The following is a 21,164-nucleotide window of genomic DNA, read 5'->3' as shown; positions in this document are numbered from 1 at the left end:
TTGGGCACAGGGGTTGGGCTAGGCAGTCTCCAGAGGTCCCTGGCAACTTCAGCTCTGTGTGAATCTGAATCACTGTGATTCAGTGAAAACAGGGAAGGAACTTTATGAGATCTAGGATTTTCCAAGTTAATAGCTATCTTTGTGTTAGCAAATCTCTTTTCTTTTTTTTTTAAGATTGGAAGTTTTCTGAGGATTTACAGTATTCATACAAAACAAGCAAGTGCTGAGAATGAAGATTTCTCACATATAGAATTCCATCTTCATGGTGGCACATGTTATGGTCGAGGAATAGGAGTCTTACCAGAAAGTAACCCAGATGTTAAGGAACTAAAAACGTAAGTACTGTATTTTTATTTTTTTTCTAGATGATTCTGGAAAACTCTAGGCTAATGTAGTGACTGTACAGTTTAGAATTGTAAATGCATGTCAGAACCAGAAACTCTGGAACAGAATATGTCTTTAGCACCACTAGGATGAAGTATTTTGGGGGATAGGTATATAAAAGCTAATTTTCCAAATTGAGGGTATCGTAGGGATTAAGATTTCTAATTTATAATCCTATAATAGTAAGGCCTGGCCACATTAAGACGCCTATTCTGTTTCATAGTGACATGTAATAACATAAAAGCTATAGTTAAGCAGATAAATTGAGCACATTTTAAGCCTGTGCGTGTGTGTTACTTGGAAATGGCGAGACTTAAAGGATGTTCAAAATGAAGCATATAATATAAATGCTTTACTGAACTGTATTATTTACATAAGGAAAGGCTAAGTAACCAAAAAAGCTGGAAAATTTATGTCTGAACATTATAGCTGTCTATTGATAAACGGTAGATTTAATATAAATATATGTATAGTCATAGATATATATATGAAAGACTTCACTAGATTATAACATATTTGGCCATTTATTTTTAGATTCTTAGAATCTGTGGATCTGGCAGACAGTCAGAATATGGAAAGCATGTCTTCAATGGAATTAGATGGCACTTTTAACAATGTTACAGGTAAGAGCAATTGAAAGCTGATTTGTTCTTTCTCCTAACATATATATATATGGTCAAGATAAGGTCACAGTTACAGCTTCTCTAAGTGTATAATGTTACTTTGACATACAGAGCTTTAGAGAATTCTTTTGGATTAGACTAGAAATTGACATTACCCTGTCCTCCTCTCTCACAACAGAAGCCTTTCATACACATGGAAAAATACTTTCATAGGAGGTACTGAATGAATTATTAAACACAGATGGTGTTCTTAATCATACTATATTAGATCATAAAGCAGAGTGACATAACGCCCTCCCTCTAAAGGGGGATTCCTAAGAGACAGACACTGAAAACACTACTAAACAGCTGCTTGCTGAAGGGCCCTTCTGAAGCCATTTCATGGAAAGTTGTGTCAGTGGCAAAGCTGCAAGGTGCAGTGCCATGGAAAAGAAGTGTCTTATGGATTAATATATTCTTCTAATATATTATTCTTTTGAGTATTGTTCTTTTAATGGCATGTTTGAACCAGAATAAGAATAACTAAGTAAAGAATTGTAATAAGATATAACAGTATAATAATAAGAATAAATACATAAGAATAACTAAAAGTGAATTAAACTCTAAAGCTAGTTGGACATAGTCTGCATCTTTGCTTCTAGCTTTTAAAATCCTATGTTACTTAGCTGGTAATAACATACTGTGACAGGATATTTCTAAAAGGGTACAAAAGTCAAGAATAAATAAATACTTCATGTCTAGACCAAAACACTGCAAATCTAGAAAGAATTTTGTGCACTGTCTTATGTGTAGTGGAGGTTGTTCAGAGGAGGGCCCAGGCAGTCCTTTTTTTCTTTTTTTTTTTTTTTTTAGAAGAATGTCTTTGTTCTCCTGTCCAGAAAGATTACAGAGGGATTAATAGTTTACTTGAACACTGTCATTCACAGTATACATTTAAAAAGTATTCATTTTTATGAGCATTGCTATTTGATATATGCACTGATTTCTCCTCAAATATATTAACTCAGTATCTGATGCTAGTCCCCTGCTTACTTTGCTCTTTCCTTTCACTATACTGTTTTCATACATTATTAGTATTTCCATTTTCCTTTGTTTAGCTTTCTGTTTCATGTATCTGTCTGCCTATCTATTATTTTTGTGCCCACATGATAAAGAAGAAAAGAAGGAAGGAAAATAATTAGGAAATTCTTCTTGATTTTAGATCTTGAATCACACTTAAAGAGATGTCAGCAGTTATCTGTTACAGGTAGGAAACATTTTGACCTTCAGGTGAATTTTATTTTTACTAAAGAGCAAAAGTATTTTTGAGAAATCAGCTCAAAGGCTGAAATAATATCTTTTACTTATTATGGTAAGAGGTATTCTAAGGGTATAAGTATATAAATGTCACATTGGCTTTATTCCATTTTTAAATGAATATGGCATATTTCTATATTCAATTTTTTTCCTACATGTTCTGAAGTACACCGTTAAGTACACCGTGCTCCCACAACCTGGTGTGATTTATCTTAAAGGCTGTAGTAACATGTTGTACTGATTAAACTGAGGCTGCAGCTGGGGAGGGAACAGAAGGTGGGAATTAAGGAAGAAGCATACCTGCAATGGCCATTTCCTATATTCCAGTTATTATGTGTTTAGTAAGTATGCATAGCTTTTTTCTTTTCGTGTTTTATTTTGCAGTATTAACAGATCATCAGGACTTGAGTAACACGGAACTGAAAACCATTCTGAACAGCACAGCTCCTCAGCAGTATCGCATTAGAGCAAAGCTGAGAACTTACAAACCCCAGAAGCTCTATCAGTCTATTAAACTTCATTGTTCCAAATGCAACTCTTTGTAAGTGTTTCACACAATAGAAGTAATTAGGAGTTGTTCTACATGTTTTGGGATGCCTAGATTTTCAGTGTGTTTTCATCCTCTCTTTTTTGTGTAAAATGAGCTGAATGTAAATGTATTTCATATTTTGAACAAAGATTTAAAACTCACTGAAAATAGGTAGGAAAATTTTAAATCATCAGATGAGTTCTATTTGCAGAATCCTTTGAGTGATTTCAAAACAATAATTTTTCTTTATTTTCAAATTTAGCAGTGCAGTTTTTCCCATACTAAAGTTGTCTTTAAGCACTTGTTGCTGTCTTGTGGTTTCAAAATAGGATATGCAAAAAGGTGTGATAGTCTCCAAGTGAATGAATAAAACATCTTTGACTAAAGTGTATCTTCTAGGTAAGGCATTTTTTTGTGATCCAAAACTATGAGGGAAACACCATTCACCATATTTTTGTCTTTTTTCTGACCTGAGTCAATTCACTGACAGTTTTATCATTATTATTTCCTCTTTAATGTCATTTGTCATTGTATCAAATAATGCTCAATCAAATAATTCTGCTCTATATTCATCATAAAATGAAAGTAAGTGTGTTTGAAATTGCCTGTGTTCAATTAAAATACCAAGTGACATGCATCACAGTGTTGTTCGTGATCATCTAAATCCTGTGTCGCTTTTTTTGCCTGACTTGGCCTACCATCAGTCCTAAGCAAATGGCTTTATTGTTACTGGTGTGAACTGTTGCCTTCTGTAAGTGATGACACTTTAGTATTCTCCTAGCCTTTTGAAATTTTTTGCACAATCAAGATTTATTAGATACAAACATCACTGAGACAAGAAAATGCCCCTACTATCCTTCTCTTACAGCTTTTGGATGCAAAGTAGCGTGCTTGCAGCTTGAACAACACTGGTCCTTATCAGATGTTGTTCCAACATCCTCTTGGTTGCTAATGTAAGAGGAAGTGCTTCATCATCTTCAGAGCATACGAACACATGGTCTTTATTACCAAGTCTAAAAAGGAGATAATTGCCGACTATCTCTGCCACTTTTGTCGCTTTTTGGATAATTTGCCAACTCTGTATAGTAATAAACAGATACAATTGGTAGAATTTTGTTTGTTCCTTATGAACTTTATCCCTATCCCACAATTTTCCATGACTTTTACAGCCTTTTTATATATTCTGGACTTGTTAGTATCTTCATTTTTGTTCATTGGAGTTTTCTCATTTCACATATCGCTGCCTTCTCCTTGCCACAGAATTAGGGCAGACTTTTAACTCGATAGGTTTGTGAGGCTTCAGTTAGTATATTTCCTACTACTGCCACCATCCTGCTGCAAGGATGGGACTACTTGCAGTGCTTTTCCAGAAATTTAGCTTCTCTGTTGGATGAGCTAAGTGGCCCAGTAGGGAAACATGATTTAGGGGAATCCTTGCCTCCTGCATCTTCTGCTGTGGCAGAAGAAGTTGTTTCATGTTTTAGCATATGTTGAAGGGCCTGACTGAACAAAGCTCAGTGCAAGTTCCATCCTTTGACACTTCATGCAGTAAGTTGCATGTAACACTTTGGGTATAATATCCCTACAGAGATGTATTTTTGGTTTTAGACGTCGACTGCAAGCTTCAAAGTAGCAAAATACAGATATACATGGATGTATATCCATATATATGTATCTCCATATACGTATTCATGTATCCACATTACAGAAGTTTAAGTCCTCGTGTTTAGTTTAGTTCAAAACCACTTCATTCCATTTCTACCTCTGCGGAAAATCTACATGCAAGCTGTAGAGGCTGGAAGAGTTTAATGGGTGTATCTGGAAAGGCGACCTTGTATGTTAGATCTGTTGCTTTTGCATTGAAAATAGTAATCCAGCAACACAGGTGGGAAGAGTTCATGTGAACAGCACTGTATTCATGAAATGGAAGTTCAGGTTCAGGAAGACCTCTTGTGTGCCAATTAGACAGTCACAGCAGAATATCAAACTTTGGTTTCATAGGCAGGAATTTTTCTTTTCACTGGTGAAAGCAGCTGCTTTTGGGTTTGAGAGTGAAACCATCAGAATAATCTGCAGGACTTGATGGTTTTTATTCTTCAACTCCACTCAGAAGTCTGGTACCTGTTTTCTTAAGAAATAGTCCAAGCTTTTGGGCTTATTTTTTTCGTTGTCCTTTTTGTTAGGGTTCATACTCCACCTGAAGCCAGCAGGTCTGTTTTGCTTAGGAGAAAACATTCTAATATGTTTTTTACTTTGTATGCCAGCCACTGGCTTTTTGCCTGTTGATAATATTGGTAAAGTTTGAATGGCCTGTGTTTCTTTTCTGTGGATAACGACTGGAAGTGCATGAATGGTCCTTTAGCAGGACAGGAAAGAAATGGTGTGGTGCAGAGTTGCAGATCTTCGCTTTCCAGTACCTATGAGAAGCTATTCTGCTCCTGCTCTTTTTTTTCTCCCGCAAAATAAAATAAGTAGGAACATAAAACTTGAAATTATCTGAGCTTATACAGTCTTTTCACTCTACGCAAGTGGTATGCAGTTGTGTGGCCCTTTAAGGCCCAAGTGAAATAACATAATGCTGATATGTTTCTTTTTCCATGGATTTACATATGTGTGGCCATTAGGCTGCCTCTGCTTCTAAGTGAGATTAGATTACTTAGTATAATTATTAACATGGGAATTATTTATCTTGTCATAATTTGCTATGCAACCCTAAATGTTTAAACTGATGTAACACTCTCATGTCTATTATTTTAATATTTATTTGGAGTACTGCCTTCTTTGTTCCTAGATTGCTTAAGGAGGAGCTGTTAGAATTTACTTATTCATTTTGGAAAATATTTTAGGCAAGAAGTTCCAAATGGAGGTGATTTTGACTTAATTTTACAAGGCGCTGCAGTTACTGCCCCAAACCCAGACCTACACAATACATCCTGGTATAATTCTGTAATGTGGACCACACAAGACCAGAAACAAAGGAAAATAGCTATCCATTTTGTAAAGCATGACGAAATGCTTCAGCAGCCTGAAGATACTTTGCTTCTGGTAGAAGGTAAGATAAATTGCAAATATACCACCTACGACACAATGTCCATTCTGAGTATCTACAAGCTAAGGCATCTTTAAAGAAAAGAAAAACTCAACTGGAACTTTGTTACAGTTGTGCAAACAGGAAAAAGTCATCTGCCAAGGTCTTGTAAGGTGCTTCTGTCTATTTTGAAACTATACCAGTAAGTTTATTGTTTATTCTGGTAAAATTAACATCTGACTATATATTTTTCTAGCTGTGCTTACTGATTTTTCAGTTCTCATTCGAAAACTCACTGAATCTTCTAGAAAGACTGGGTTTTAGTCTCGATATTGAAAAGTTTTGGAACGCTTCTGATAATGCAAGCCTACAATTAACTTTGTCAGCCTCTGGATGTCAGTGTTGTTTCAGATTAATAAAGCTTCTCACAGTGTGATGGGTTTTTTTCCTGGTTTTTATCAGATTTTCTCAGGCAAGAGAAATGGTCACTGAACTTTAAACAAAGCAATTTAGCAAGAATACTTATAAGGAATGCTTTTAATGGAAAAAAATAATAAATAATTGCAGTAGTGCCATTCTGAGTTTTAAACAAAGTCTTCAATTGTGAATAAGCAAATGTAACTCAGGTGGTCTTTTGTGTAAGGCCAATAACAAAACCCTTTCTGTTTTCTGCTTTGTTTTATATTCAACTAGTTAGGGTAGCAGCTTTATTTCTGATATATTCCAAATTGGATGCTTGGGGGTTTTTGCAATCTAACCTTATCTTTGTGAAAACAAAAGAAAAAAGAATATTTCTGCTTTATATTCCTAAAATAACTGAATGATATAACTAGGAGAATCTTTTTCAGATATTAAAATACCAGCAGCTAAGTATAAGCATATGTGGATATGTGTGCTTCATACTGGAGCACAAGGGAAAAGTATAATCATATTTTTAGCACTTTTTTCCCAGAACTTTAATAATGAACCTTGACAAAGCTACATGCTATTCTCATTTTTAAGTTTTTGGAGGTGGAGCTTTTGAAGTCTCCCTAGAAATCTTCCCAGCACTTTTCCAGATACAGACCACCATCAAAGGCCAAACACATTATGGCATTTATTAGACAGACACGGTCTAGATTCTACTCGTTTGTTAAACACAAGCAATTTGCTCTTCTCCAACACAGTACTCTATTCTTCCCCATGATCATTAAGCTGAAGCAAGGCCTTCTTTTTGAGTGTTTAGCATCTATTGGGCTGGAATTGAGGAAATAGTTGGATAACAGACAGAATTTTACGTGACCTTGGAGTGAGGGGAATCCATAACCGTTGCTACAGATAAGTTGAACTGAAGAGTGAAATGTTGCAGTTATGTTGCTGCTCCTTGCATATTCTCATCATTTGTACGTGAAATCACTGTGGTTCAAGTAATTGTCAACTGTTGGTAATTCTGTGTTTTGTGCCAGTCTCTTAGAAATCAGAATACCTTTGCTTGATGTAACTTAGTACTGCAGCAAAGTTGCATAGGTAATTTTTTCAGTTTTCCATAGCAAGTCTCAATTTTTATTGAAGGTCCTGAAATCATCATCTAATTAGCCAATAAATGCAAGTTGTTCTATTCTTGATTACAGTTTAAAAACCATGTTTTTCTGTTTTTAACAGGTGCGACACTAAAAGAAATCTGGAAGCTTACAAAAAGATTTAAATGTGTTATTCCTGTGAGATCCACAGAAGATCATCTTGAATTATTAGATCTTTCGGCTCCTTTCCTTTTACAAGGGAACATAAAATATTATGGGTAGGTTAAAAGCATTTGTTGGTGTCTTAGTAGTTGCAGTAATAGTTAGAGATCATTATCTTCAGGAGTTCAAACGACAGTGCTTAAGGAGTAACTTACCAAAAGATTCTTTGATGTAAAATACATAACATGATCAGCAGTACCGAGATCAGGGGTGAAATGTCATACTACTGCCTTGTATCAAAGGTATTAATGGCAACCAACCTTGTATCGATGGCAGTTGGACTTTATCTTGCTCTATGTGTGTTATGCCCTTAATTACACAGCACCCCAAGTTCTGTCTTGCCTGTGGTGTGTGGTTAGGGCAGTATATTACAGAGATGGAAGTGTACATGAGTCTCTTTAGGCTGCAGAATGCCTAAATCTTACTCTTTTAGGCCAGATCTTCAATTTTCTGGCCAGAAAAATATCATTTTCTGGTCTTACTCATTAGACCAAAGTCAAAACATACATTGCTTTGAAATTGTAAGTTGCTGTGGTTTGGAATTTTTGTACAGATAATTAAATGGAGACCCAGAAAATAATTTCAGGCTGTCAATCCGCGTCTCATTCTCTCTCATTCCTAGTGTTTGGAAAGCTTTGGTTTTGGAATAAATACAGGATTTGGAACAGCCATTCCTCACCATTTGCCATTTATTGAGATCCACCACACTTCCAAGTGGCTTACCTATTTGTAGGTGTCAGTCGCTGTAGGGGCAACTTCAACAGGGCTGCGGAGCACTGTTCATAGGTGTCCTATGTGTGATATCTGTGTTGTGTCATGCAATACTGTGTTCCTGCTCAATGAAAGCAGCAATTTGTTCTCCCAGTACTGCACAGCAGCGTGCAGTTACCGAGCTCAGAAATACCAGTCTGATTCCAGCAAGCTACTGAGTCCTCCCTCTGAGTTCAAGCAGAGCGCTGTGCTGCGCTGCTTCAGTCCTGTAGCCAGCAAAACAATTTCTGGGCAGAAATGTTGCATGTTTCACATGAACCCTAAAGCTTCCTCTAAGGGTCCAATACAATGAATGCAGATAATTATTTCTCTTTGTTATATATTGTTTTGCCCTTTCCAGATATGGTTGCACACAGCTTTTTTTAAATAAAGGCAATAAGGGTATTCCTACTCGGAGTGGATCTGCACCAATACAAAGTATTTCCCTTTGCACTTTCATAATCTATAATTCTCTATTTAAATAGCCGTATTGTAAGCTCTGTAACATACTCCATGGTTGTTTATAGATATTTAGGAAGCAACCTCACAAGGATGTTGAGGTTTCAGAACTTTTTTGTCAGTAGCATATACTTAGCAAAGTCTAAAAAAGATTCTGTAGAGTAGAATGAAAAGCAAAGTTATTTTTGCTGTCGGAATGAGCTTGAATGTCTGTATAAATATTTATATGTGTGTGCATATGCATGTATATTCATATATATTTATATAAATAAACACACACACACTTGCATATAAAGCCAAAATTCACAGCTAAGTTACTTTACTGGAGTTTGGGTATTTTTTTAAAGGAAAGAGATAACTTCAGTCAGCTTGGCTTTATGTCACTTGAGCAGAACTAGTGCTATTGATTTTTATGACATTTTGTGTGTTATTCTAAAATATACTTTTGCACTCCTACTGAGTAAAGAAGTTACATACAGCTTCTTTTTTTTTCTGTGGAGAAAACTTCTAGTATAAATAAAACAGTGATTAATCTCAATATCTGGTTTTAGGTGCAAGCAGTGTTCAACTCCAAAGCCTATCAGGGGTCTAAGTTCCATTGCAGCAGAGCAGCGACCATCCTGGGAACCATCTGAAATAGCACAAGGTCAGCTGGCATGATATTGTCCTGAGGTAGTTTTGTGCCTTGATTCTGAAGTGTTTATATGAAATAGTTTGATTTCTGGGTTGCAGTTTTCTACAGAAAGCATGTAATTTATGGTTAAGCTGGAGTACAAAGCTGTAAAATTTATTCACCTTTTACCAATTGAAATAGCATATTTACTTTTGAAACCATTACAGCATGAATTAAAGGATTTTATATCTTGAATAGTTTCTTCTGCCACAGGTGTCACTACTAACACCTGTCATAGTACTGATGTGATGAATTTTTGGTTGCAGATGTCATCTTTAAACTGTGTTCATGCTTGTAGTCCTTGGAGTTAGTCTTGCTTTTCCTTTTGAAGTTACAGTTTTCCTGACCTGAGCTGAAGAGAGTCTTATTTAATGACTAGTACAAGTTAGACTTTTATCTTCTGCAAGCTTTGTCAATAAAGCATATTTTGGAAAGTCTGAAATAAATAATATTCAAGTGAAAGGAATTATACCATAACATATAATATGTTCCATGCTTTGTGTTTTCCTTGTGTTACTTTATGTAGTCAACACATGCTAGAGGTAAAATGGAGCTAAAACTTCACAACACATTAAGGAAAACGAATATTTTCATGTTTATGAATTCATGTTCTAATATATTAACTTGGAATAGCTAGCAGTATCTAAGCTTGATAAAGACTTCACAAAAGAAAATAACTATTTGAGCAATACAGTGGTTTTCTTAAATAATCTGTCATGATTATTTTTTATTAAATAAATGTAATGTGATTTATAACTGGCAGTGTTACAGCACCTGTGAGTGACATTTAATTCTCAAAATGAAAACAATATTCATTAAATGCTTTCTGGCATTTAAATGATTTTATGTATATTATTCTTTTATCATCTGTATTTTCAGATTAAGTGGTAACCTGCAAGTATATCAGATCAGTTGAACATAAAATGACTAGCCAATTTAAGTAAATGTACCCAGAAAAGACTGATGCAGAGTTGCAGTAACTTTTTATATTTAAGATATTTTATGTTTGTGGTATAACAGTACTGCTGCCAGTGAGATAATGACTGTAGTCATATACTTCTGCTGGAATATTTTCAGATTTGCCAGCAAAGATTTTCTGAACAAGACTTTGCCGGGTTACTTTAACTACATCATCTGAAACAAATTGTTTTCCTCAGAAGATACGTTTTCAGGTGGAATGCTATCTTATTTTCACTGAATTAAGAGCAAGTCTCCTTTAATTTTCCGTGGATAAAATCCATTGATAAAATCCTACTAGGGCAGGAGCTATCTAAGATCTAAGCAAATACTAGCATTTCTTTTGCTAGAATAAGTACTTAAAAATCTTTATGCATTTTTATAGACTTATCTATTAAAGTGTTTCTAGGCAAATTGCAATCCACTTTCAAAATATGAACCACATTTTGCTATCCAGAGCTTCTAATTTTTTGGCCTGCCAGTTTATAGTTTTAATGACAATATTCAAAGTCAGTTACTATTAAAGGAGACATGTTGTCAGCTTCAGTTGTTATAATTTGTCTTGCATATTCACTTTAAGAAACAGATCAGTATTTTTTTCTTCAGTTTTAGGTATTGAGCAACTCCAGTATGTATTTGTTATGAGGTTCACACTGGTTGATGGAACAGGAGCACTAAATGCATACATTTTTGATTATGTAAGTAATTCAAGGAAAAGTGGACTACACAGATTATGTGGGTTTGGATTTTATTTGGTTTTAAAATAGCAAATGTATGTACAGAAATATTCATTGCATGTTGCCTGCAGTGTTTTGCAGGGACAGTTACAAGTGCTGTAATATTATTAATACTATCCATCAATGAAGATGCACAGAATGTAATTTTTAATAACTTTTCAATAAAATATGAGAGAATAGAATATCAAAGCATGAAGACAAAACAGAAACTTTTAGGTAGATTATTTGGTATTTCCACAGACTTTTATACATTTCCATGGTTGAATTTCTCATTTATTGGCAATGTTAAATTATGCAGCCTTAATGCTGTGTGAATGATGGGAGTGTTTCAGGATTTATCCAGGTAACTTCTCAATTAGCTCAAAATCTCATTGCCTCTTTTTTTTAACTCTCAGTAGAATCTATCCATTTGGTAATTCTTGATTTTTGTTTCATATGACTGTGAGATAGAAGAGGCCTTCCCTCCCCTGTACCTAGGCAGGACAATACCTAGGCAATGGCTATACACAGGTATTTGGTTCCAGAAGCAGTTTCTTCTACTACTCTGCTAACATTAGAATTAACCTATCTTCAGTTTTCTCTGAAGCAACTTAAGACCATTCCTGCTACCTGAGACACTGAAGAACAGATGGGTTTCCTGTCACTACACACTGTATAATGATTTTACCTTCTGAAGGCTAAAAAACCACCTTCATTCTGTCTTCTTTACTATAAGAGTTGTTTTCATATTAGAGGGATTTTTTTTTTCTTCCGTATGAGAGTTCTTTCCCGGGTGGTCCAGATCTTCCTTGAAGTTTGTCAAAAATTAATTCTAATTCTTTACTCCGGTTGAGTTGCAGTTCCCCCAGCTTGGTTTTGTCTGTAAGCATAGTGGGCCTATTTGCTATTCCTTAAACATGTCACTATTGAAAATTCTCAAAATCACCAGACTTAGGACAATCCCCTGCCGAATCCACTTTGGACATACCCCATTTTGACAGTAAACTATTGATTCACAATTTTTTTTTATTTCTTTTTACTCTAATTGATAAACTTTATTATTAGATTAGCAGTTTGATGCACAAGGATGGTTTGGGTTACAATTTTTTGTGATGCTGAAGGAGGATTTCTGGCTGACAAGAGCTGGTCGTTGCTTTCTACATCTCCAGTTTAGGGTTGAAGATTATTTTTGTTTTGTTTTTTACACACACATACACACACCCATTTTAGTTATTAATCTACGTTTTGAGATGGTACATCTATGATTTTGAAAAGGGAAAACAAAAAAAGTGAGAAGAACTGGGTAAAGAAGAGAATTACAATTTAAAATATATTAGTATTTTATTTTATAAGCGCATTTGTGTGTTTTCTTATTCCAGCAATTCATAGCTGGGAATATTGGGATCTGGAGTAATCTGGAGTAATACCCAAGTGGAAAACAGTCAGTGTAGTGGCACTTCAGAGTTATAACTTTGTCCAAAATGGGACAGAGAAACAATTTAGTGGGATTTTCCCCCCCGGGCTCCAGCAACACTATTTAATATATCTGCATATTTTCCACCATTGTACTAAATGACTTTGAATGAGAGTTTGAAGGGAATACTCTTTCTTAATAATTTTTAAGACTGTAAGCAAAAATAATATTGGAAAAAAATTAAGTGTATTTCTTAAAATACACAATGTATTAGGAGCAAAGGAGGTCAAAGACTGCAGTCCCTTTTTTAGCTAGTCATCTCTTCCTTATACTGTCCTTTTTCTTTTTTATATCAAGAAACTAAACTGCAGAAAGGAAGATGGAGGAAAAGATTTTAAACCATCTCTTGATGCAGAATTCAAAATATCTCTACTTCAGGGTAGCTCAGATTCTTATCAGGTACTGCTCAGTACTACTGCTTAGCTGCAGGAAAATAAGCACAATTTCTACTCAAGTGCCAGCTGCTGGCATTCCTGTTGGTGGTACTTCAAAGACAAGTCAATAGCTTCCAAGCCCAAACTTGGGTTCTTCAGCACCAGCTGAGAAGGAACTGGGCTGCTTTGAAGTGCTTTTTACAGTAGCTTCCAGTCACACTTCTGTGGGAACGCTCTCAGTTCTTTTCTTTCTTCTCCTCTTTATAGGAAAAGTAATAGAATGAAAAAAAAAATGAAAAGTTTTATAGCTAGAAGAAGAATTGAAGGAGTGAGAGGAAAAAGTAGTTATCTGTATCAGTTTTGCTGATACGGTTTTTGTTAACTTCAGATGACTTCCATTAAACATGTCATACAAAAATTATACAAAGGCAGATTATTCTGGTTTTGTGTCTTGTAAAAAAAGGAGAAATTGCCATCAAAAACCTTAGCTCACTTTCAGAAGGCATAAGACAATAAGCCTTTAGAGATAAAAATTAGGTAACAAACTTGGACAGAATATAATGGGAGTTTTGTCAGTCATGCTTACTGTACATGGTTTAAAAATGCACAGGAGTGGTTTATTTAACATTTCAGTGTTCTCATTCTTAATTTTATGCCTCCATTCAGAAGTGTATCTCATAGTTTAAGCCTTTCTCCATAGTTTCTAGCACTATCAAAAAATGAAACTCAAACTAAGGGGCTCACTCCACTTGTATGAGCCCAGATTGTAGTGCCCCTTGGTTTCACGTGACTTTGTTCCTCTCGAAATGTTGTGCTGACTGCAGGGAGGGACTGTTGGGAAGGACCGACTGCCTTCTCTGGGCATAACATCATGGAGGTTTATAAAGAGTATTTGCTAGTTATAAATACAGACCTAAATGTGTGCTTTCTAGGTGGCTGTAATCCTTGAATATTCAGGGGTACCAAAATACAGGTTATAATTTCTTTTTAATGTTTGGTTTTTTTCTGGATCTGAACAGTTTTAGAAATTACATTGTTCTTCTGGTGTGTTACCTATCTGAATAATTTTAAGTTCCTTAAATGATAAAAGAGCATGCAGTCAGGGTTCTGGCTAATGATTTCTTATCCCTCTTTCATCACCTCATATTTTTCTGTTCTCTTCCAGGAAAAATTTTTCCAAATTCCTGCCTCTGAAATCTTAACTAATAATTTTCTTCAGGAGAAGATGCAGATGACCATGAATACGCTCTGTCCTCCAGGAAGAAAATTAGGTCAGCTTGCCATTATTTTAAAAGGGGGGTGGGAAAGGAATGAGTATTTCAATCTGCTGTTGCACGTGTAAAGTTTTAGAATTCAACTTCTACACAGGCAAAACTCAAAACAGGGAAATGCAGGAGTCTCTAAGAAGAGTTCCAATTAATTTGTTCTGGTATGTTTCATTAATAGTAGAACTCCCGTTTGAGAAAGAAATCCAATGGTTCAGTAAATTCTCATGTAGCAAGCAGTGATGTGTGAACACAGTCAGGGCTGTGCAGGGGTAACGTGTCATTTGTTTTCATATGGAAGTTAACCAGAGCACCCTTGCACTGAATGTCACAGTACATCAAGGAAAACTGAAAGGGAATTCAGCGTATGGCACACGCTTTGGGTGAGGTACTACTTTTGGATGCACATACTGATTCACAGCATCCCTTGCTACAGGCAACACCCATGGAAATTGAGCAAAAACTTAAACCAAATCCAGTAGCAGAGGTTTTTGTGCAGTATTCCTGTTTTGCCAGACAGTAGTTCTGCCCAAACCACACACATCCAAGGTAGCGGTGTCTCTCTGCTGCAGCTCCAGTCTCTGGAGCGTACTCCCTCAGAGTACACAGCCGTCAGTGACCACCACAGCCACGCTGGGGTCTTTATCACACTTAGAAAAACTGGCCTGTTGTAAAGGATGTTCTCTCTGAGAACCAATGAAATGGTCTCATTGAGACGCATGGGGATGAGGTTTTATTCTCAGGAAGTGTTTCTAAGTGCTGTCCTGTGGTACAACTACAGTTAGCAAGTGTTTTGGGGGCGTGCTGGGGTGGAGGGGAGGCTTGGAAGACTGTCACTGAACCATTTCAGATGCTGTGGGAAATGTTAAGATACAGACTGGAATTGCAAAATTAGTAATTAGTTTTTCTTCCTATTAGCTATTGTGTACATTTAGATATCCTAGTTAAGATCCTGCTCAAGTTACACTTTTGTCCTATGAAAGTTAGAAATGGGGTATTAAACAATAATTTGGATTTTGTTTGTAGATGACTTGCCGTGGCTGGAATGCTTCATCAAGTCCTATAATGTCAGAGATGCGATGAAACATCGAGTTTATTACCAAATTTTTGACACTACAGTTGCTGAAGATGTTGTATAGTGATGTGTTGCTAATATGAAATAATCCAGTAAGAATCCAATTTTGAGAGGTTTTGGAATCAGAGACTATAAAAAAAATCTTTGTTCCTTTCTTAGGAATTCAATCTGTATGTATGAAGTTTGAGTTTGTATATTAATATGAGTGCTAATTATGTTTTAATGTACTTACTGCTTTCCTGGCATACAGCCTTGTGACCTGAGTGCAAGTGGAGGTGCTAAGCTTTTCACTGGAGGCAGCTTGGCTCAGGCTGATGGTAGCAATCTAGTATCCATCCGTCCTTCAAAAAGGCAATAAGTAACTCTAAACTGCTGAGTTTTCCTTAGAAATATAGTAAGAATGATGCTACTTTGTTCATTTCTCTATTAAAATAATGCCAACAGAGATAGGGAAAAGGAGCTCTGCAGTAAACTTTCTCTCAGACTCCTTTGTGCAAGCAGGTGTTGGTGTTCTCAGTAAGCCAGCTTGACAGAGAAGTTGTCCATGTTTACAGATTTCTTTGATTTTGCACTGCTGTGTACGTGTAGACAGAACTCTTCTTGTTATTCATGCGAAGGTAACTGCTATGTGTGCCACTTACTATAGATTTTGGTGGAGTTATGAATGTCACTATGTAATAATTATCACTAAAATTAAAGTCAAGCCATGAAAGTAAGATGGAGTGTAAAATTGTAAAATTACTATTGATATTCGCTAGATTGTAATGATTTTTAATGTGGCCCTACTTGGTACCAAAGTTCATTAGCTGGGTCTGTGTTTTCAAAGGCTTTCACATATCTGGCTAAATTTACTGTCAGATTACACTGCCCAGATCTGCCTTTTCTGTCTTACATAATCAGATTGTATGGCTGAATTTAGAGTTACGGAACCGATCTAGTGATATCATGGCTTGAAAATACTGCTGGACTAGAAAAATTACTCAGTGGTTTTACTTTGCATTCAGAAATCCATAGGACAAATCCAGGACATGTTTCTCCCACCATAATTAATGCAGAAATTCCTGTTAAATCCAATGCTTTCCATCAGAGCAAAATTACTTAATATTTAAAACAGCTGTTTTTTAAGGGAGTTCAGAAGCAAGATGGAATACTTGTAAGTAGATTATTATTTTGATAGTAGGTGACATTTTATTTTTTTAATTTTTCAGGGCTGCTTAGTAGATTTTGCAATTTGTCATTTAAAATTTCATCTAAATATCTGCTGATAATTTTCTGTTACTATAAAAAATTTTGCTGGCTTTATATGTCATAAACCAGGAAATTATGTTTTTTATTGATTGGGGTATAGGGAGAACCAATATTAAAAGTAGTTTGTGGGTATTTCCTTTAAAAAGTAGGAAAAAAAAAACCCAAACTTTGGAATTGAATGAGCAGTTTACCAAGCAGCAATATGCGTTTGTGAAAGCTTGCCTGAATCTGTGAATAAACATATAGAACAAAAAATAGTTATAACAAGTTATTAAATGGATATTATAAAATTTTAGGCACTGGTCATATCCAAATGATTTCAGAATTTAGGGGTGAAATTGAAGAGAATCTTTTTTGCTTTTCTTGTATATAATGTATGAAAAAATTGAAAGGAAATGTTTTTATTTTTAGATTCTTGTTAACAGCTCTTGATTGATATTTATTTTTTCTAAATAAGTCTTTGTAAAGTAATAAATAAGAATATGTTTTGAACTTCAGTGTAAACTAAATCAGTTCCACCACATCCCTCATCTGAGATCCTTGCCAGAAAGCTCTGCATATACATCACTTGATTTTTTTTATGTTTGAATATTGTATTAAAATGTTTAAGATTTTTTCAGATATTGAGGTTTTCTTGTACTTGACTTAGTTCCTTGTCATAAGGCTGTGAAAACTTGGTCATCAGTAGCCTTCATCCAAGAAAATGCTCCAAATGAATGATTGTATAGTTCGATTGAAACGTATGTGTTTAATTCTCTTTCTAAATATAAGTCACAGGAATAATTTTGATTAGTAATGAAAAATTATGTATTTGACAATACTAAATTTCACTGTATAGAAAGGAATTAGTGCACAGACAGTTGAAAGTGTTTGTGTCTCATCGATAGCCTTGACATGAGGCGATGGAAGTGGCTGAGATGGGGCTCTGACCTTTAATTATTCATCCTGGACAACGCCGAGGCCTGCGAATAGCTGGCTGATGGATGGAAAAGGGGAGATTGCTGTGTCCTGAACTTACAGCACTGACAGACTCCAGTTTCTGAAAGCTGAGCACCTCAGGGAGCAATGACTTTTAGCCATTAGCGGCAACCCTCTTAATAGAAACAAAAGTCATGTTTCCCTTGGTCAGTTTCTTAACCAGGTATGTGATTCAAGTTTCTAAAACATTAATAAAAGGTCAAGTGTCTATTTTAATATTTTACAAAAATTAGTGAATTAGATCATAATGTGTTTGAAGACACTCAAAAGTTGAACCAGTAGTAGACCAGTGTAACACTGGTACACTTAGAACCAGTAAAAACTCCTGGTGTCTCATCTTCCTCATCCATGCACATCCCAGCACACATAGTAACTACATCAGAACATCAGCATCTTATTAGAAATGTGGGCTTAAATGGCAAATATGCTTGGAATGTGAAGTGTATAGCACACAGCAGCGTCACCACAGGTAAGGGCAAAGGATATCAGGTTGTAAAAGAGGAGCTGTGAGGGAATATGGAGGACAATGAAGGAACATGAGCCCATCCTTCCCAGTTACACAGGTGGGTGCATAAAAATGATAAAATTGTAATTTAAAAAAAAATGAGCATTTTCAGAAAGAAAAACGAACAACAAAAAACAAAATAAATGTGAAATAGTATTTTCAGGAGTGCCTGTATGATTGGGCTCCTTGAAGTCCTTGTTTTAAGGGGTTTTAAACAGGATTGGAAGTCTCTAACGTCAATTGAATGTAAGCTCTTGGGTGCCTCACACTCTCTTGAAACTCCAGTTGGAAAGACAGAATGTAAAAAAATAATGTAAATTGCAGAAACATGGAGGCCTTCCTGGTACATGACCTGCTGTTCAGCGGTGATTGAACTTTCTCATCAGCTTTTGCTGTTATGGGATGCAGAGATTTGCAGACAAGACTTTGAAATGCTTTGCTTAATACTAATCCTTTGGCTACCGAGCAGCAGGAAGTGGGATTGCGAAAAAAAAAAAATACAGTAGAGCCCACAGGCTGACAGCCTGAGGTTTGCAACGGAAGGGAGAGAGTTCACTGTGTTAGCAGGGATGAGTTTGTACCCTTCAATACCACAGTGTTTTACATCGCAAGAATGTGTTCACCTTGGGGCACTTCTTGGCCAAAGCCATTGCATTAGCACGTGAAACTGAACTGGAGCACTGCAATAAAGGGCAAGGCCAAATGTTGAAATGGAGTTGTGAAAAACAATAAGCAAAGGTATGTTCAAGTTCTTCAGATGAAACAGTAGCACTGCAAAAAATTTTCTTCAGTGGGGGACAGAAAAAATTTCAAATAAGCCTTATTCTAAGTGTACTGAACAGGGAATATTAAGAATAGGTAATAAGGAAATTTAGCAGATGAAAAGGAAAAAAACAGTTTCAGAGAACAGTATCAAAGGCAAGAAGTGATAGTAGAGAGTCTGTATACAAAGACAGTTTGCTGCAGCTTCTATTCACAGCATTTCCTATACATGAAATTCCCAGTAAGATCTATGGTTTGTGGAAACATCCATCTGATGAAGGATTGCCAGATTTGAAGTGCTGGAAAAATGTAGAGCATAATTACATTACAATTAATGGATTCATATTTGTGGTATGGACTTCACCCCAGAACAGTGCTACGATGTGCTTTTCCTTCTTCTTTTCTGCTACAACTCTGATATCTGCCTACAGAGGTACCTCTATGAAACTGCCGCAATGTTATCATTTCTCTGCATGCACCCAGCAAATTGAAAGCCTGGGAATAAATCTGCATTTAGTATATACTTGTTTTAATTTGGATTTTTGCAAGTAAACGAGGAGGAAATACGCTTAATGTGGAAATATGTGCCAGAGGAAAGAAATATTTTTTTTTTGTCTCATAACTGTTCTATTACATGCAAAGCTTTGAGCATAAACTTGTTCTGTACCTCCTCCTGTGTGTGTACAGCCTGTAGGCTACCACTGTAAAAAATATATATATATGCATACAGTTTTGTGAAGTACAAACTACACCTTTATAATTGAGGCCCTACTTAACTAATTTTGAAGACTGGCTATCAAGTAGCTTTGAATTATAGAGGTGTTCCTTCGCTGTAAGGAATTCTCTCAATGATGGCAGTTCAAAACTGCTGCTTGAATTTTGTGAGTAGAAGAGCAGCAAAACTGAACTGATCTGATCTGCTGATCAGATTTAAGTACAGATTTTATTCCTTTCTTCTTCTGTCTAAAAATGACCCCTTAAGCAACTCAAATCCCCTCCGAAGCACTGTTTTAAATGACAAATATGATGTGTCACAGGCGGGATGTGTATTGCCGGAGGGGTTTTTAACAGGGGGTGGGTAAGGGGCTTGCAGCAGGCAGCGGTGTTTAATGCTATTTTTCTGGCGTACATTCACATGACACTCCATTTTGAAGGATACTTTTTTCCTGTCACCACAGAATCACAGAATCTTAGTGGTTGGAAGGGACCTCCGAGATCATCAAGTCCAACCACAAAAAAAACCAACAAAACAAAAAAAACCCACAAACAAACAAAAAAAACCACCACAAGAACAACAAACCCAAAACCACCACCCACCAACTAAACCCCACACCCACAACCCCACACACTACACCCCACCACAAACCAATAATCTTGGGCACTAGAGCATGCCCTGAAGAGCCACGTTTACGCGTTTCTTAAATACTTCCAGGGAACCATTTACTCTGCTAAAGGTGCAAAATCCCTTAAAAAAAAAAAAAATTAAAAAGAAGCAGTTGTAGTGATTGAGTTTGACATAAACCTGTAGTATAAAGAGCTGTCTAAGGTCATCTTGACTTCGTGCCCCTCGGTTTCTCATGGTGCATAGGTACTCTGGTACACACAGTGATGTGTGTAAGCTCTCGCTGCCCATAAAGCTACAGTTGTCTTTATTATTATTTCGTTATTACTTCAGGCTTCCACTATTTGCTGTGTTTTGTCAAGGGTAAACCAAGTAGCATTAGAAGTAAGGAGAAAGGGGAGGAATTGCTTTTCCCCCAACAGGTCAGTCAAAGCGTCTTAGCAAAGCGCTGCTGCCTGGGTCCTTCTGGCAGGAAAAAGCAGCAAAAAAAGAAAGCTTGAAAAGCTTTGTTTGAAGGGATGGGAAAGGTCAGAAGTTACGCATGAAAGGACAGCTAGGAATGAGGAGTGCCCCTTAAATGTCTGACAGGGCACTTCTGAAAATCAGACATTGTAACTTGAAAATCTTGATGCAAATCTGTTGACTGCCATGATCAGTATGATTTGATAATTAATAATTTTTTTGATATTATTCCAGCCTGTACATAAGTGATTAACTAGGCTACTAATTCACAATTATGTCCTAAGCAAATTGAATTCCTCTGGATCCAGTTACTGGAAATTGTTTCTATCTGAACTGGGAGAGGTCAGTTTGTTTTTCCTTTAAAAACTGAATGGGGGGGCAACAAACCACCAATTTGGCAAAACTGCAGTATTGATCATTAGTTAGATGCATTCTTACACTTCACCAAGTGCCAGGGCCTGCTCACATCAAATCACTTCTTCTGGCAAGGACTATATCACACAATGATACCTTGTAAGTGTACTTTTTTCACGGCAAGCTTAC

At 36.1% G+C, this 21,164-nt stretch overlaps 1 protein-coding gene across 3 annotated transcripts in view; it reads left to right on the top strand.

Annotated features, from left to right (window-relative positions):
- Positions 1-17,683, top strand: part of POT1 (protection of telomeres 1) — a 69,253-nt gene extending 51,570 nt beyond the window's left edge. The window contains exons 11-20 of one of the 3 annotated variants that reach the window (XM_014963201.1): positions 175-335; positions 919-1,007; positions 2,209-2,253; positions 2,688-2,844; positions 5,679-5,884; positions 7,502-7,637; positions 9,342-9,436; positions 11,027-11,118; positions 14,150-14,255; positions 15,276-17,682. In XM_014963201.1, the coding sequence (XP_014818687.1) occupies positions 175-335; positions 919-1,007; positions 2,209-2,253; positions 2,688-2,844; positions 5,679-5,884; positions 7,502-7,637; positions 9,342-9,436; positions 11,027-11,118; positions 14,150-14,255; positions 15,276-15,388 (1,200 nt within the window). In that variant the 3' untranslated portion in view covers positions 15,389-17,682. Of the gene's footprint in view, positions 1-174; positions 336-918; positions 1,008-2,208; positions 2,254-2,687; positions 2,845-5,678; positions 5,885-7,501; positions 7,638-9,341; positions 9,437-11,026; positions 11,119-14,149; positions 14,256-15,275 lie in introns of all 3 variants that reach the window. The other 2 variants (XM_014963203.1, XM_014963202.1) reach the window with 2 other exon arrangements.
- Positions 17,684-21,164: the final 3,481 nt, after the last annotated feature.

The sequence above is a fragment of the Calidris pugnax genome, unplaced genomic scaffold (assembly GCF_001431845.1).
Source record: "Calidris pugnax isolate Ruff unplaced genomic scaffold, ASM143184v1 scaffold44, whole genome shotgun sequence".
In the NCBI taxonomy this organism is placed as follows: Eukaryota; Metazoa; Chordata; class Aves; order Charadriiformes; family Scolopacidae; genus Calidris; species Calidris pugnax.
This window is presented reverse-complemented; position numbering and strand designations above follow the sequence as displayed.